General features: G+C 38.9%; 1 protein-coding gene and 2 long non-coding RNA genes across 6 annotated transcripts in view; 1 reads left to right on the top strand and 2 right to left on the bottom strand.

The window, feature by feature from the left end:
- Positions 1–5,505, bottom strand: part of LOC117796586 — a 33,781-nt gene extending 28,276 nt beyond the window's left edge. The window contains exon 1 of the long non-coding RNA XR_004621154.1: positions 4,890–5,505. This is a non-coding gene — a long non-coding RNA (uncharacterized LOC117796586). The remainder of the gene's footprint in view (positions 1–4,889) is intronic.
- Positions 5,367–18,541, top strand: part of AMN1 (antagonist of mitotic exit network 1 homolog) — a 50,831-nt gene continuing 37,656 nt past the window's right edge. The window contains exon 1 of one of the 4 annotated variants that reach the window (XM_011221514.3): positions 5,367–5,523. In XM_011221514.3, coding sequence (XP_011219816.1) covers positions 5,486–5,523 — 38 coding nt within the window. In that variant the 5' untranslated portion in view covers positions 5,367–5,485. The remainder of the gene's footprint in view (positions 5,524–18,541) is intronic. The other 3 variants (XM_002916593.4, XM_034644701.1, XM_019796839.2) reach the window with 3 other exon arrangements.
- On the bottom strand, positions 7,786–12,161 carry LOC117796587. The gene is made up of 3 exons (XR_004621155.1): positions 12,054–12,161; positions 10,074–10,117; positions 7,786–7,906 (listed from the first exon to the last, which is right to left on the bottom strand). It is a non-coding gene; the product is annotated as an uncharacterized LOC117796587 (long non-coding RNA).

The following is an 18,541-nucleotide window of genomic DNA, read 5'->3' as shown; positions in this document are numbered from 1 at the left end:
TTGCTGGGGTCACTGGGTGGGTCAGTTGGTTAAGCATCTGACTCTTGGTTTTGGCTCAGGTCATGATCTTGGGGTCCTGGGATCGAGCCCTGTGTCAGGCTCCATGCTCAGCAGAGAGTCTGCTTGGGATTCATTCTCTCTCTCTCTCTCTCTCTCTCTCTCTCTCTCTCCCTCTGCCCCCCAAACCCCTGCTCATTCACGCAGACTCTCTCTCTCAACGAATTAATTAATTAAAAAAAAAAAAAGAGCCATTGCTATTTTGAATCTAAATATAAGCAGTATGGTTTAAAAGTGAAGAACCTAACTCATAGCCTGTTCTTATATTTTGAGATATGACATGTAAAGATGATTTGACCAATAACTTATTGCTATCTACTTGCATACACGCACATTCTTAATAAATGACCCAAGATTCATTATATACATACACACACACACACATAGTTGACCTAGGGGCCCCAAACCCCCTACACAGTCAAAAATGCACATATAACTTTTGACTCCTCCAAAACTTAATTATTATTATTTTTTTAAAGATTTTATTTATTTATTTGACAGAGATAGAGACAGCCAGTGAGAGAGGGAACACAAGCAGGGGGAGTGGGAGAGGAAGAATCAGGCTCATAGCGGAAGAGCCTGATGTGGGGCTCGATCCCACAACGCCGGGATCACGCCCTGAGCCGAAGGCAGATGCTTAACCGCTGTGCCACCCAGGCGCCCCCCAAAACTTAATTATTAATAGTCTACTGTTAAGGAAGCCTTACCAAAACATAAAGTCAACACATAATTTTGTATGTTATATATATTATATACTGTTTTCTTACAATAAACTAGAGAGAAGAAAATATTAAGAAAATCATAAGAGAAAATACATTTGCAGTGCTGTATTTTAAAAAATCCATATAAATAGACCTGTGCAGTTCAAACCCATGTTGTCCAAGGGTCAACTGTGTGTCTCTCTCTATATATATGCGTACATATATAGCGTAAGATATACTTCATCATTTTTTCTGTAGACATTTATTATGTATTTTTCTACACAAACACAAACACACTAGGAATAAATAGCATGATTTAAGGTATGTTGCTTATTATTCTTACATAACCTGCCCAGAAAAACAAACTATAACTTTTCTTTATATCGTAGCTAAGGAAGGAAATGGAGGAAGTTCCCAGCCAGAGGAAACTACAATAAAGTGGGCACAGCAAGCAAAGAGGGGAGAATGGGAACATGACATCTTGCCCTCAGCCTAGCAATATCCACAAATCACTTACCATGCACCAGAAGAGACTTTTATTCCTAATAACCTTGCATTCCAAGATAAACCATGAATAACAGGAACCTCCTAAAAGCATCGACTAACAGGAAATCCTGAAAGCTTTGCCTCTTGAGATAAGCCACAAAAATAAGAACATCCTGTTTTCCTTACAGAAAGACAGGAACATCTTGTTCTTATCCAATCTGAACTGTCAGCTGCCATATCTGAGCTATAAATAGCTGCCATATCATCAGAACTATAAATTCCTCTTCTTCTATGGGATGAACCACTACTGAACTGCTAGTGAAAATGTTTTCCCAAAAGGCAAAATAGGTAAAGAGGAGGAAGAGGTACAAACCTGCAGTTATGAAAGAAATAAGCCACATGGATGAAAAGTACTGCATAGAGAATATAGTCGATAATATTATAATAACTTGGTATGGTGACAGATGGTAACTATACTTTATCATGATGAGCATTTCATAATGTATATAACTGTTGAATCACCATGTTGTACACCTGAAACTAATATATTGTATGTCAACTGTACTTCAATTTTTGAAAAAAATTTCCCTGTGTTCACATTTGTCTCTGAATCTTATTTTGACAAAAAGTTACTGAACAGTCAGTGGCTGAAACTGATTTTCTTAGGAAGTCCTGCATACACCAAGGCCAGCTTCATGGGTGGACCACTGGTACAGTTGTACAGGGTCCTGCCTTGGTTTAATGCTCTGCTATCACCATCTTGAAAAACCTAATAACTTTTTGAAAAGGGGCTTTGGAGGTTATATTGATGACCTTAGATGTACCATACACCTCTCTCCTGAGCACCCAAATAAGTAGAAACAGCACAGTCTTTGGAGTCTGACAGACCTATTTATTTAGGTAAACCTCACCTTCATCTATAAGATAGCATATCTCAGACTCAATTGATGACTACATGAGATCATGTAAGTATTTACCATGTTTGACACCCAGAAGGTCCATAAATAACAGTTCTGAGTTATCCCATTTTACCTTCTATAAGGTAGAGCTATACCCTTTTACAATCTCCTTTTCTTCTCAGCATGAGTCTTAATAGAAGCACCAATTCATTTGAACAAGCATGCATTGCAAGTGAGAGTTGGGCTACTTGTGTGTTCATTTCCTGACTTCCTATTCATTCCTCCCATTACAATCAGACTGCATCCTCCACTACCACCTCAAAGACCCTCGATGACCTTCTGGTTAAACCACCTTCAAGTGTTATCTTACTGGATTTCTCTTTAGCATGTGACAAGTTTGGTCATGTTTATGTTCTGTAGCACCCCACTGTTTCTTTCCCTACCTCTTTGGCAGTTCCTTCTCAGTGTCAATTGCCTGTCAATTGCTGTTCTCAACTACCTCTCCAAGGACTTGTTCTCACTCTAGGTACATCTGACCCACTCACTCTCCCTAAAAAAAAAAAAAAAAAACTTTGAAGAAAAAAAATAGTTCTATGAATTGTGATATCATGCACGTATCTTTGACTTTTAAAATAATTGGCTAGAGGGGCACTGGGTGGCTCAGTCGGTTAAGCATCTGCCTTCGGCTCAGGTCATGATCCCAGGACCCTGGGATCAAGCCCCTTGTCGGGCTTTCTGCTCAGCGGGGAGCCTACTTCTCCCTCCTGCTCTACCTACTTGTGCCCTCTCTCCCTGTCAAATAAATGAATAAAATGTTTAAAAATAAATAAATAAGTAAATAAAAATTCAAAAAATAAAATAATTGGCTAGAAATAACCAGGACTTTGTCATCTTACCTCATTTTATAACTATTTTCTTAAAAGAAAAAAAAAAAACAGCTGTGATGACTTCCTTTGAATACTGAGAAGAATTCTGGCACCCGAAGCTGAGCATCTCATAATAATGGGACAATGGCCTGTATTTTCCTTGAAAAATAAGTAACCAGTGGGAAGACCCAGATGGACAGCTATGCAGCACTCAACAGATAGGAAGGATCATTAAGTCCTACCCTTATCTACTTTATCAAGCTCTCCCATGGTTTTCCAAGGTTTAAGTGGCTTCCAGAAGAGCAGGAGATTCTTCAAAAAAATTACTGTGTTAATAAGTAAATGCAGGTATTATCACTGCTATTCAATCTCCTCTCTAAAAGCAAACCAGCACAATTTGCAGATCTATAGCTCCATGCCTATACTTTCCATAGATACCTCAAAAGCCACACGTCCGACATTTAAGTACTCTCCTCCTCTCTTCAAAAAATTCCTACAATCCTCTCAGCTCAATAAATGGCACCGCCATATGCCACCCAATTCTCCAAACCCAAAGCCTAGAAATTCCTCTTGCCTCTTCACTTTCCTTCCCCCCAACCAATTTCTTTTTTTTTTTTTTTAAGATTTTATTTATTTATTTGACAAAGAGAGACAGCCAGCGAGAGAGGGAACACAAGCAGGGGGAGTGAGAGAGGAAGAATCAGCCTCCCAGCAGAGGAGCCTGATGTGGGGCTCGATGCCAGACCGGTATCACGCCCTGAGCCAAAAGCAGACGCTTAACGACTGAGATACCCAGGCGCCCCCAGCCCAACCAATTTCTAAATCCTATCAGTTCAACTTCCATTACCTCTTGAATCTGTCTGTCCATTCCACTGTTACTACTTTAGCTCAGGCTATCATCAAAGGAATCCCATCTGGTCTCTACCTTTGACCTCCACAACACTTCACAGAGTTCTTTCCAAAACTAACTCTTCCTATGCATGCCCTGTCCTTGCTTAAAAACTACCTATGACTCCACCCGAAGTCCTCCACACAAAGCCTAAATTGTTTAACGTAACAGATCATTTTAGCTTTCTGATCAGAATACACACCAACAGCCAGCCAAATCCACCCCACTGCCCATTTTTGTAGTTTGCAACGTAAAGCTTTTACAGTTTTAAAGGGTTGAAAAAACAAAATATGAATAGTATTTCATAACAGTGAAAACTGCATGAAATTCGAACTTCAGGGTCCATAAAGAAACTTTATTGGAACACATCTCCACTCATTCATACTGTCCATTGCTTCTTTTGAGCTACAAGTTGAGTAGCCGTGACAAAGACAGTATAGCCCACAAAACTCTATATCTTTATTATCTGGCCCTTCATAGAAAAAGTTTGCCAACCCCTACTCTACATTCAAGTCTCCACTCCCCCATTGTAGCCGCCACCCTGAACTGTCTGCAGTCCCTGACAGACCACGGTTTTCTCTCTGAACTGCTCCCCCGACTCCTTCATGGGTGCTCGCATAGAACTAACTTCATCTTAGCATTTAACAGTTACTCTGACCGTCCTTCTACTGGTTTGGTGCATGTGTTCACCACTGAATCCTCAGCACCAGTACTATCTCTACCCTCCTTCAGTGTTTGATAAATGCGTATTGCCTGAATAAGCAGCATCCTGAAAAGATCAACAAAACCGGGTTCCAACTTTCAGGAGCTTACAAAGGCAAGGCAGACACATAAACAACAAATTAATCTCCAAGGAAAAATGAAAAACACTAAAAAGTAGCCGGCACTCTGCAGCATAACCAGAGAAATAATTCCACCTGGGGAAGGGTGCCGGTCCTTCAGAATCCTTTCTGATTTGAACAGATGCCCCCCCCCATGATGAAATTCTTACTGAGATTTTTTGTTGGCATGTAGTGTCCTCATCTGTAAAATAAGGCTAAACAATCCCGACTTCACAGGATTAAATGAATGTAGTTAACTGAGAGCACGTAGCTCAGTGCGTGCTTCAGAGAAAGTGCTCGGTAAACAGCGGTCATTCCTGGTTGCTCTCAAACGCTCCGTTTCACGTTAATGGAGTCCATTTCCAAGGGATTCTCCAGTGTGTGTCGCCAAATGCATGGACCAGCATTAAACATACCCCCTCCAGAACAGCAGCAGCCTCTGAGCTGAGCGCAGCTGAAGGTGTACCCGGATAGGCTGCGCGCGGGGCTTGAACTCCTGGAAAACCGCCCGTAAACGGAGCCCGCGAGGTGGGAGAACTACAACTCCCGTCGTGCCCTACCAAGTTTAGGGCTACTCTACATTTTATCACCTCCCTTCTCTTCTTTCCCTCTGTAGTCCCGAGCGTGGCTGCGTCCCGGTCACCGGAAGAAGCCGTGTGACGTCACGAGGGCCTACGCGTCGCGCGGGGGCAGGAGTTGACGGACGGTCTCTGGCTGCGTTTGGGCGGCCCTGGGACCACGGAAGAGGCTCTCCCGGGCGGCCGCGATGCCTAGCTCGCGGCGGGTCAGTCAGCTTCTGGATCTGTGAGTCGACCCGGTCCCCGCCTCCCCTTCGCCCCGCCCCAGCCGAGCCCCATGCTTGCTCTCCCTCCCCGCCCCCTTCCCACCTCGGGACCTCTGAAGAGCCCCAGCTGGTGTTTTCTGTTTCTGAGTTCCTGATTGTTGTCTCCTCGTAGAGAACAGTTGTACCAAGTGGGCTGCTGGGCAGGTTTGCCCCCCTCTCCGCCCTGGGCGCCCCGAGATGGGTGTCCGAATTCTCCGTCAGCCTTGACAACTCGATGCCCAGGCAATTTCTGGCAGTGGCCTGTTTCTGACAAGAGCTGAAAGCCTTGGTAGAACAAAACAAAACACTAGATGCGGCTCTCAGAAGCCTTCAGCAAATGTTCCACCAGTTCCTGTAACTGGGATAGGTATTGAATCTTCGAGGCAGCACGGCTCCTTGATTGCTTGATGGCGATTACAGGGTTCAGTTCCCAACCCCATTCACCAGCTGTGTGACCATGGAGAGTAACTTAACCTCTGTGCCTGCGTTCTTGACCTATCAAATTAATGTTAACAGTACCTATCTAATAGTGTTATAGCGAGGAATAAATTTAACATATGTAAAGTCCTTAGAAGGATGCCTAGTGTCAAAAGACATTTCAAGGAGCTTTACTTGATAAAATATATTTTAGTGAGGGAGAAACGAGATTCTCAGAGGCATGTCGTTGCAAGATGGCTTATAAACTGAAAATGACTAGGTTTAACCTTTACACTGATTGGTTATTACAACGATTGGTTACTACAATTTAAAGAGCTGCAAGAGATTGGTTAAAAGTGATTTATCTTACACTGTTTTACAGAGGTGATTTTTGTTTATGATTATCATTGGGATTTACAAGAAATAACCTGTTAAATTTCACTTATATTCATGAAATAAACCAGATTATGTTTCACTTACGTGATCTAACTGGTTTGGTCTGCTTAGGGGATTTTCAAGCATGGTCTCCATTTTATTTTATCTAAAAAATTACCCCCTTTTGGTCATTCCCTTAGCAAGCTGAAAGTGTGAGCCAATATATTGTTACGCTCACTACCACTGTTGATGCAGTCATTGGGTTGTATGGTCATGTAATTACCATTACAAACAGTTGCATAGTCATTGTAGACATGGCAGTGGGATTATTGAGTTCTTTGAATTGTGTAATCCTGATGGATATCACTTGGTGTATGAGTGGCTGCTGAAAGGCATTTAAAACTCTTGAGAGGATACAGTGCACTGGTGTTAGAAGGTGGGGGAGGTACAGTAAAGTATCCTCTAGACCGAGTAGGCACTTTGAAGCCGAAAAATGAAGGAAGCCACACTCCATACTGTTTACACAGACTTTTATTCAAGGTAACCTACTACAAGGGGGAGCCAGTGGATAGATGATCCAGGTGCTCTGCAGCTATTCTCCATCCAGTACAAACCTTAAGCTACAGCTTTTAACAGAGCAAGGGGCATTGTGGTGCCGTCAAAGGGTGGTTATCTAAAGTGGCGCCATCTGTGCACCAGTCATCTCTCCTAGTTATCTGAAGTGGTGCTTTTTGTGCATCAGTCATCTCTCTTGGTTATCTGAAGTGTGCCTTCTGTGTGCCACTTAAGGGAAGATCAGAGCAAGCCTTCCTGCATTCTGGTCAGGGCATACGTTAATGTCCAAGAGGCCTGGAACATGTTGCCCAAGGAAGGTCATTGCATGAGCATAAACAAAATGGAGGGCCAAAGATGGAGTCGGTGTAGTCAGCACTCCAACAACTAGCGAGGTTAATATGATGACTGTAAGGGAAGTAATAGACAAGGATTGAAAAACTCCTGGGAGCAGAGATCTCCAGGAGCCAAGATTTAACCAACTAAATAAAGCAGTGGAAGAAGCATCACCTATTTGATGAAAGAGCGACATCTGATCTTTAAGATCTTTTAAATTGGGGATAATAATTCCTAATTTATTAACATGGAAACTTTTTTTTTTTTTTTTTTTTTTTTTTTTACCAGTTAGAGCGTATGTATCTCTTTGTTAAATGGTTAGGGTGTCTAATGCTATGCGGTTGTCTAAAATAACTCTGGCTAGAGAGTTTATAGATTTTTGCCGTAATTGTAGAGATTTTTCAAGAAGAGAGGATCTCTCCTGAGGAGCTTTAAAAGCAGTCTTTTGTTGGTATCTTTTCCAATAAGCTAAGTCTCTAAGTTCTAATGTCTTCTTTTGAAATGGATCACAGAAATCCTCTTAGAACTGGTGGAAAATAAGTTTTTTAATATTGCATTAGTGCCTTACACTATTGAATTTTGTTATGATTACTTAGATAAACAGAGGCTGTCTTATTTCAGGAGCGTTATAGGTGAGCTTCCATCTGAGTTGGGCCTCTATATGGTGTGAGCAATCAGGCATTTCTATGGAAACAAAAGAAAGATAAAAATTAATTGTTGGAGCAAATTACAAACTCAGTCTCTGAGTCTGGGAAGCAGCCAGTCAAGAAAATTTCTAGATTTGAGCTCAAAACATCTTTAGATAGTAGAGTGAGGATGGCAGTTTCAATCTGTTAGATTTTCCTGGTTTGCAGTTTGAATGACTTTGATGATGTCATTGGGTGTTCTGGTGAACTCTGTGAGTGTCCTGTATAGAAATGAGCACGAAGGTTGTCTGTACATGATCTATTGTGGTGATAACTCTGAAGTTTATGTCAAGTTGTTTGGCTTTAGGTTGTAGGGATTGGGTTGAAGGGCAATTTTAGTTTTTATCCCAAGTCAGAGTGGTGAGAGAACATTGGAAATGTTACTTTGGAAAATTGTAGGCAGGTGTTGGAGGAAACTAGAAGAATTCAGGAGCAGTCCAGTTTACAGATAGATAACAAAATCTCAAAGATAATGAACAGGGCTAGAATCTGATAATAGGTATGCTATAGTTTTCTATTGAAACATAACTTTTCTCTCATCAGTCACTTCATTTTGACCAACGATAATCACAACGAAATTGTAAAATTGTAAAATAAGTCATCTCATTAAATTCAGCTTGTTCATATAAGTGCAGCAGAATAGTGATTTTATGCACATTTTCAAATACAATATTCTAGTCCAAGCTTTGGTAAAGCTTGGTAAAGGGGTTTATTGGCTCCACAAATCAAACCTTAGCTTCTTAAAAACTCTGATAATAAGAAATCTCAGATTAGATGTTTAAATACTTCTTCAGGCCAAGAAGCCAAGCCAAGGGCTTGTCCAATTGTGTCCTGTTACAAAGAGAATAAATTCTTATTGAATTTATGCAAATACCTACACTGCCCTGAAAATAAGTATACTCAATAAGGGTTTTTTTGTTGTTGTTTTGTTTTGTTTTGAATTCTGAAGGGATCAGGTAGGGAGAAAAAGATAAATGTTTTATTTTTGTTTACAAAAGTTTACCAAATTGTTATAAGTTATATAGTGGCTTGAAAGGAGAAAAGGGGTTCTTTAAATTTGGAGAGCAAAACATTAAAGAACCAAAAATGTTGCAAACAGTGTCATAAAAATTATAATCATCTCCATTAGTTGATTTAGTCCTATGTAATCAATTCTTGTTTTCTTGCTCTTGGGTTAATAGTTTTATAAATCAGTAAGTTTCTCCATAGCATGCTAGAAATTCTTACCTAGTTAAGTGGTATGATCTTAAAGTTATCAGAAACTTGTATTCTAGAGTACTTGTCAGTGTCATTTCCATGAATCTCCTTAAAAACAAAGCATTTTGGCCTGTAGTTGATTATAAATGCTTTCATAGAAGAATTCAGTGTAAAACAGTAACTGTCTGTGAATGACAAAAGACTTAAAAATAGCCTTGGTTAAAGAGTTCCCTATTAAAAAAAAAATGATGTGATTGACAGGTAAGTTTGGCTATTCCTGTGGCATACAACATTTAAAAATAACTGATAATGTTATCAGGACATATCAGATTCCTAGGAGTTCTATGAAATTTCTGGAACACTTATATTAATAACATATATCCATACAAATACAATCTAAGAAGATTAAGCATCCCCTTTACTTGATAATGTTTCCCATGCAATTTAATATTTGAAAAATTTATAGTTAATATCTCCATTTTTATAAGAAGAGGAAAAAAAAGCTTTGAGATCTGCCAGGGAGCCTTGGGAATATCCCAAAGTTAGTTCAAGATCACAAAGACTTCATTTAGAATTTGATTTTGGGAAGTTTGTAAAAAATGTCACAAGGTTTCAATCATTTGATTAGGGGTGCCTGAGTGGCACAGTCAGTTAAGCGTCCAGCTCTTGATTTCAGCTCAGGTCAGGATTTCAGTTCAGGTCAGGATCTCAGGGTCATGCAATCAAGCCCCATATCAGGCTCTGTGCTGGGCGTGGAGCCTGCTTTAAGATTCTCTCTCTCCTTCTCCCCCTCCTCCACCTCTCTCTCTCTCAAAAAAAACCAAAACAAAACAAAACAAAAAACCACTTGATTAAATAAGATCACAGGTCATTGTGAAATAATACTTAGTTATCTATTCAACCAAAGTGACCAAATCATTTCAAAAGCAAATATAGAAAGTACGTAGTTGTTAAAAAAAATACCTTACCTCTTTTAATATTGAAAAGATTGTTTTCCTAAGCAATCACAAACCTGATAAAGACAAAGTGAAACACAGGAAATTATTTTCATAAGACATAGAATCTTTGTTTCCTAGACAAAATAAACAAAAGGTAAAGGAAAACCTTTCATAATCTCTTATTAAGAGCAGACTAACAGTCTAAGAAACTTTGTCCTTTTAACAGAGAGAAAATTAAACTGTGGGTTTGTATTAGTGTATTATTCAACTCAGTTTTGGAAAAATTAATAAATAAATTCATTTAATTTTAGCTAACTTTGACCATACAGCATGAAATTTCTTCACAAGCCTTCTGCAACTTTCTGTATCCATTTAGATTTTTGTTTTATTCCTTTTTTCCTTCTCTTTCTGGGATAACCAGTCATTTTACTTTAGGACAAAATTCCTCTTTTTTTTTCCTTAATAAGAACACGTCCTGTATTCTTTCATACTCTTCATATGAAAAAACACATCCCATTCTCCTCTCATACTTTGTATATGAAGTTATTTTCTTTTATTCTTGTTTTAGTAGGCTTATTTTTATATATGGATTATAAATTTTAACTGTTAGTAACCTTTATTTTCCAATGAAAACTAGGAAGCAGGCAATTGTGAACTGTCTGGCATAGATCAGCATCTTGTAGTAGATTACCAAGATTATGAACACATAATTATAAAAATTATATTTTTTAGAGACATATGCTTCTTTATAGTACATTTTTTAATGTGGCAAAAGACATGTATACAAATAGATCCAAGTATCTTTTGTCTCTATAAAAATTAAGCAGACAAAAGTAAATAAATGTAAACATATGTTTAGCAATTAATGTTTCAATGTATTATCTTATTTGGAAATGATCTACATTTCATTTCATTTCATTCATCTACATTAGATGAATATCTACCATTTAACCTTCTTATTTCTTTTTAATAATTATGCTTGGATTAATTATTAAATACTTAACTAACATCTGAAGTTCTTCTTGCTTACAAATTTTGTAACAGAGATAGCAACAGCTTATTTGACCAGTAAACCCAGGTAGGAAAGATTGTATATTTCCTTATATTTAATGTTGACTACTGAGACGACATGCCTGTTTTTATTAAATTAACACATTTAAACTATTTGCAAAGCTTTTATGCTTTGAAGATTATCCCAGATCTTATGAACTTGAAAAGTATTTGGGTTAGTTTCTATATTTCTGAGAGTTTTAAGAATATTTAACTTATTTAAGTACTTATTTTTCTTTAAGCCAATTAAAAAGAGCTCTTTTTGAAAATCACACAGGTATAACATACATTCATAGACACATATATGTTAATATGTAGACAGTTGTAAACAGAGATTTTATAGCTTTTGTTGAAAAATGTTAGCTATGTGTCAGGTACAATAATAAAAAACTCAAAAGAATAGCTGGACCCAAATTGTGTTCCTGGCAGATAGAATAATTTAAGGTTATCTGCTCAGATGGCTTAAGCTTTTTACCACAAGTTTTTTATTTGTGTGCTATAAGAATTCTTTAGAGAAGCAATTTTTGGAGTCATTTTGTCTTTTAGACACTTTGGCATACCAACCAATTAATTCATTTATTGTCTTTAAGAAGTTTGTGATCCTCTTTTTTAAAAGATGTCCCTAAGGTGGGCTATTTTATCTAAGTTAAGGATTTTCCCAAAGTAGTCACTGCAGTTCCAATTATTCTTTGTAAAGTTCACCCATTTTTCCAAAAAGGCATAAGATCCTGGTCTGAGTTTTGGACCAGGTAGAACCCATCTTTGCCTTGGATTCCCTAGGAAAGCTTAATTATCAGGGGTACAGTTTTTCAACAGCTGTTCCAAAATAGTGGGAATCACACATTTCCCTCTCTTTTGAACAAAATAGTGTGACTTACAGAAAAGCTTCAACAAAGGTTGCTCAGCAAAACCAGAGAGGTCAACCAAAGGGAGTAGAGTTTGAATCTGAGAAAGATTTACCCTGGAATTCCATGGTTGGTAAGAAAGCAATGTGCAATGGGCTTCATGGGTATTGGCACCTGGTTACTCACTGGCCTTGGGACTGAGCTGGGGTCATCTTTGGATCCCACTTCTGACACCAAAAACTGTCAAAAGAAAATTCAGAGAGTTTTACTTGATATGAATATTTTACTGAGTGAGAAACAAATTGTTAGCAAACAGGGAGACTTCAAACCACAAGTGGTTAGAATCTCAGAGGCATGTCATTACAGAATGACTTACAAAGTGAGAATGAGGAAGTTGTTTAACCTTTACAATGATTGGTTATTTATAAGAGGAATTTACACAGTATAAAGGTTCCTCAAAAAGTTAAAAATAAGATTACTGTATGATCCAATAATTTCATTACTGGGTATTTACCCAAAGAATACAAAAACACTAATTCAAAAAGATATATATACCCCTATGTTTATTGCAGCATTATTTTCAATAGCCAAATTATGGAAGCAACCCAAGTGTCCATTGATAGATGAATGGATAAAGAAGACGTGAAACATACACACTATGCTGGAATGTTATTCAGCCTTAAAAAAGAATGAAATCTTGCCATTTGCAACAACATGGATGGAGCCAGAGAATATAATACTAAGTGAAATAAGTCAGTCAGAGAAAGAGAAATACCATATGATTTCACTCATATGTGGAATTTAAGAGACAAAACAAATGAGCAAAGGAAAAAGAGACCAACAAAGCAACAGATTCTTAAATATAGAGAACAAACTGATGGTTACCAGAGGGGTGGGGCTGTGGGGGGAGATGGGTGAAATAAGTGAAGGGGATTAAAGAGTGCACTTATCACAATGAGCACTGAGTAATGTATAGAATTGTTGAATCACTACATTGTACACTTGAAACTAATATAAGGATCCTGGAATTTAAAAAAATTTTTTTAATGGGAGTTTATATATGGCAGGGGATTGGTTAAAAGTGATTCTCTTATACTATTTTAAGAAGATGATTTAAGTGTTATTTATCATTATCAGAGACATTTACAAGAAATAACCTAGGTTAAGTTTCTCTTATATTCATGATATAAGCTAGGTTAAGTTTCACTTATGTGACCTAATTGGTTTTGTCTGCTTAAGGGATTTTGAAGCATGGTCTCCGTGTTATTTTAATGTTAGCAAGTAATAAACACTGCTAAGTGTTATTGTTATTAATTATCTCACATGAGATATTGTGCTGGAAGTTGAAGTTACAATGGCAATTGCTTCTATCCAGGAGGTTTCAGTTCGTTCATATTACATTTAAAATATTGCCATGTAAAAATTAAAGCCAAGGAGGACAATTATCTTAATCTGCTGACTCCTTTTGAAATCACTGAGATGTAACCTTTACATTATATCTCATAAACTTCTGGCCGTCAGTCCACAGTCATGATTTTTTTTTGTTGTTTGGGTTTTTTTTTTTTTTTTAGATTTTATTTTATTTATTTGAGAGAGAGAGCGCACGCTCGAGAGTATGAGCCAGGGGTGGGGGGGTAGGCAGAGGGAGAGGGAGAAGCAGACTTCCCTCTGAGGAGGGAGCCGATGCAGGGCTCCATCCCAGGACCCTGAGATCATGACCTGAGCCGAAGGCAGTTGCTAAACCAACTGAGCCACCCAGGTGCCCCCACAGTCACTTTTTGTAAGAGAAATCTATTGATTCTCCTATGTGAAACATCTCCTATGATTCTCCAGGCTTGCATAGAGTCCTGAGAAAAGTATCTTGCTTTCATTCTTGGCTTAAATTTTATGCCTAACCCAAAAAGATTTTCTTTCTGTCATTAAAAACAGTTGGAGAAATAGTTAAGAGTGCAAGTTAGGAAGACAGATTAAAGCCTAGCTGAATTCCTGTCTTTTAATTCCTGTCTTTATCCTCACACTTCCCTGATGCATCCATACAAATGGTCCTCTGAATTTCTGAGGCCAGAATCAAGTCTTTTATCTCATCATAGCCACGGTTCCTTATTTTTAGGAGTTGCTCAATATTTAGGTAAGCATATATTTAAAGTGCACATTTGGCATATGAAGCACTATGCTGATGATTGTGGGAAATAACTAGCATAAAGAAGGTACAGTCTTATGGGACTAGCATAAGGACATCTATAAATAGCTATAATATAGGTAATAATAGCACAAAACAGGTATTGACAAAGTGTTGAAATTTCTGATGAGGTAACAAATATACAAGACTAGGAGAAGGCTTTGTAAAGGGGGTTATATTTGAAGATTGGTAGCGTCTGACAGTTGGAAATGGGAGGAAATGCATCCTAGAAGTGGAAGAATAAGGGCAAAGGCTTGACAAGCAGGAAGTTAGAAATATGGGAGAAGACCAGAAAGGAGTATTTCACCAGAAAGTAGCATTTCAATTTGGCCAGACAATACAATATGAATAGCAGAGTCATATAACAGAAAGCCATAAAATTAGGATTAGAACTTTGGGGACCAGGATGACATAACAGAATTTAATTCTGTAGCGATGGGAGCTATAAAAGGTTTTGGAACTGTGCTGGGAGTAGAGAGAAATTTGAATTAGGGAGAAGTTGGGAATAAAGAGACACTTAGGAAACTGTTACCAAATCTTGGAAGGAGAGCCCAAACTAGGAGACATGTGTGAAGATATTCATTGCAGAATTCCATTGTGGTGACAGAGAATTGGAATGTCCATCACTGGGAGAGGTGCCATTGAGTTTTATACAGCTGTTAGGGAGGTGAAGAGAGTAGATGTATATGGATAGAACTTTAAAACAGTGCTGGGGTGCCTGGGTGGCTCAGTCCGTTAGGCATCGGACTCTCGGTTTGGGCTCAGGTCATGATCTCATAGGTTGTGGGATCCAGCCCCACATCCCACCCCATGTCTGCCCCCCCACACACACCTCCCACACCCCCCATCAGGTCCAGAGGCCAGCTCCACACTTGATGGCATGGAGTCTGCTTGAGATTTTCTGTCTCTGCTCCTCTTCCCACACACATGCACGTGCCCACTCTCTCTCTCAAATATTTAAAAAAAATAAAACATAGTGCTTAGTGAGTTAGGAAGGAGGTTAGGTTTGAGGTTGGTATTGAGGAGAATAACTACCATGACTTCCAATGCTTTGACAAAACCTCAGATGAGAGGCCTTCTGGCCAAGCATCTGTGATTTCATATTGTTGGAGCATTCATTGTACCCCTGGGGGTTGCATCTTTCTGTAAGTTTGGCTGTGGCCAAATAAAGATAAATAAAACAACTTGATAGGGGCACCTGGGTGGCTGTCGTTGGGCGTCTGCCTTCGGCTCAGGGCATGATCCCAGGATTCTGGGATCGAGCCCTGCATCAGGCTCCTCCGCTGGGAGCCTGCTTCTTCCTCTCCCACTCCCCCTGCTTGTGTTCCCTCTCTCGCTGGCTCTCTCTCTATCAAATAAATAAATAAGATCTTTAAATAAATAAATAAACAACTTGATAAACAACTAACATAAAATAAATAAAACATAGTGCTTAGTGAAAAAAAGAGGAAACAGAATAACATGTTAAGAAAAATTATCTAGAACTTGAAAGTAAAGCAAAAAGATTGGGGTGCCTGGGTGACTCAGTTGGTTGAACATCTGCCTTCGGCTCAGGTCATGATCCCAGGGTCCTGGGATTGAGCCCAATGTTGGACTCTCTGCTCATTGGGGAGCCTGCTTCTCCCTCTCCCCCTGCCTGCCATTCTACCTGCTTGTGCTCTCTCTCTCTCTGTCAAATAAATAAAGTCTTTTTTTAAAAAAATAAATTAAGTAAAAAGATGACCACATGATTGTTATACTAGGCTGTTGTCCCCCATATAAGGGTCCATATTTGCCTTGAGAATCATATTTCCTAATCTTTTTGGGAAAAGGTATGTTCAGGCTAGCAGCTGGTCAGTCAGCAAGCTATTTCTGGGATGTAACAAGGTAAGGAGCTTGATCCAGAATAATAATCAACTTTTTTACTGGGTGCACTGTTTAGTCCAGAGGATAGCACTTCTCCATGCAGGAAACTCCTTGATTTACATCCTTGCATGAGTTCCTAATCTCCTCACTGACTAGCATTTTGAATAGCACTGCCTTAGAGAATCCTTTGGATCTGGGATATGGTGAATAGTTTTAAATAGAAGGACCAAGGAAAGGGAAAAAGCAAAAATTAAAGTTTTCAGCTTTGTTGACCAGGAGAATGGTGATTAACATTAGATAATCATGGAGAAGTAAGTGTCTTATGAGAAAAATGAATCAGAACATCCATTAGAAATATCAAACAGGCAGATAGAAATCTTAAAGAGAGATCAAGGATTGAGTCTAAGATTAGGAGTAAATTCCTAATAGATGATGGATGAAGCCATTGTTAAGTTTAAGGGAAAGAATATGGGGAGAAGAAAAGGAGACCAAAGACAAAATTTTATGTAACATTCATATTAGAAGTAGGCCATTTTGCCAAAAATAATTTCTTTGTTACAGTAATTTGCCATATAACTGATGGGTTAAATATAAATAAGTTGTTTCTACTAACTATAAAATTTGAAGCAATTCATATTGGATGAGATGTCTACCTCACCACCCACCCCCACCTTTTTTTTTTTTTTTTTACAGTTTTTAAAGATTTTGTTAAGTGTTAGCTGGCCAGTTTTCATTTTTGTCTTGAGAATTTAATCCACCTGTGTCAACTGATGGGCCTGAAAACTGAGATCACTTAGGTCAATATAACTTGCTCCAGGAAATTTTTGCAATCTGTTTATCTAAACAGATGTTTGATTATTAGGACAAACATTTTGATTGTTAAAGCAAACATTATACTTATCAGGATAGATTGTTCACCAAGGCCTGCTTTGAGATCCTGTATCCATCAGTCTTATACTATTAAGTCACAAATTTTGCCTAATATTAACCCACTCCCCATCTTGGAGGGAGAATCCTAAATGTACTCTTACGTCTTTCCCCTATTGAGACACTGCCAAAACTCTGTTAAATCCTTGCTGTGGTAAATTTAATAAACTTTCTTTATTTGACCAACAGATTTTTGGATAGTCTTCATAAGCCATTTACTAGTTCTCATAGCAGTATTTTTCAAAATATTTAATTTGTTTCTGCCCCAGCTCCCTGATATTGCTGCTGGAGGGAACTGGAGCAGAAAGAGGAAAGCGTTTACTGGGGAGAATACATAGCACGGCTTAGGCAGCAGAGCTCAGAGAAGAGGACCCTTAAGGGCCCAGATGAAAAAGACTAGGAAGAGAGATGGGGCAATAAAAAGGATGGCTTTGTGGGGAAAAAGGAAACATTTAAAATATAGCTGAAATCTGCATAAAGGAAAATATAAGGGGAATGACTGTCAGTGTAGAATTTTATTTTACCCTTCTTATAAGCTAGTACATTTTTTTAGCCTGGTCTTGTTTCATGGATACTGGTAGAACAAAGGCTTTTGGGTCAAAGGCTCAATGGACTTTATTATTCATTGCACAGCAAGCAGTATGAGCATTAGCATGTTTATGTCACTTCCTCTTGATCTCCAAAACACACAGCAGCAACACAAAGGGCTAAGATGGATGCCAACACAAGCAGTGGGTTGCATTCCATGAGAGAAACACAGAGGGCCCAAACGAATGTCTAATCAAGCTGTGAGGTGCATTACGGGAAAGAAACACTGAATTTGGGGACTCTGCCATTGTATAGTAAGCAGTAAGTGATGTGGGAAAGACATTAGGATTCAAAACGGACAGCCAAGAAAGAATTCTTGAGATGTCTTTGGTGCAAAAAGGTGGTTTTATTAAAGCACGGGGACAGGACCTGTGAGCAGAAAGAGCTGCACTGGGGTCATGAGGAGTGGCCCATTATATACTTTCAAGTTGAGAGGGGGTTAAGGATAGCATAAGTCTCTAAGGAATTTTGGAAGCAAGGTTTCCAGGACCTTGAGGGGGCCAGCTATTGTTGGGAAAAGGTCATTTATTACCATGGAATAAAACCTTAGTCATGAGACCCTTTAGATGTATATCAGTGGGCCATATGCTTGGGGGGTGATTGCCAACACGTATCTTGGGGGGTTTAGAGATAAAGGAAGTTTCCAAAAGAATTTTTATATGTTAAAGTAGGCTTACAGGATCCTGGGGTGGGGCAGGTTGGGCTAGCATTGCCTTTTGCCCTTAGTAAAGTGTTAACATCAACACAGTTGTGTCCCTAGAGGAATGTCCCTCTACCTGTTTGAAGGTCTTGTCAATGGGCTATAGGTAATAAGGAAATTTTATGATTTTTCTTCTGCCTTTGTTTCCTACATCACATTGACTAGAGGTGGAGAAAGTGCCATTTTTTAAAAATATCATTTTGGGGGATGCCTGAGTGGCTCAGTCAGTTAAGTGTCTGCCTTCAGCTCAGGTCCTGATCTCTGGGGTGGAGCCCTGCATCAGGCTCCCTGCTCAGCGGGGAGCTTGCTTCTCTCTCTCCCCTTGCTCCTCCCCTCTGCTCATGCTCTGTCTCTCTCTCTAATA

Source organism: Ailuropoda melanoleuca, chromosome 16 (genome assembly GCF_002007445.2).
Source record: "Ailuropoda melanoleuca isolate Jingjing chromosome 16, ASM200744v2, whole genome shotgun sequence".
In the NCBI taxonomy this organism is placed as follows: domain Eukaryota; kingdom Metazoa; phylum Chordata; class Mammalia; order Carnivora; family Ursidae; genus Ailuropoda; species Ailuropoda melanoleuca.
This window is presented reverse-complemented; position numbering and strand designations above follow the sequence as displayed.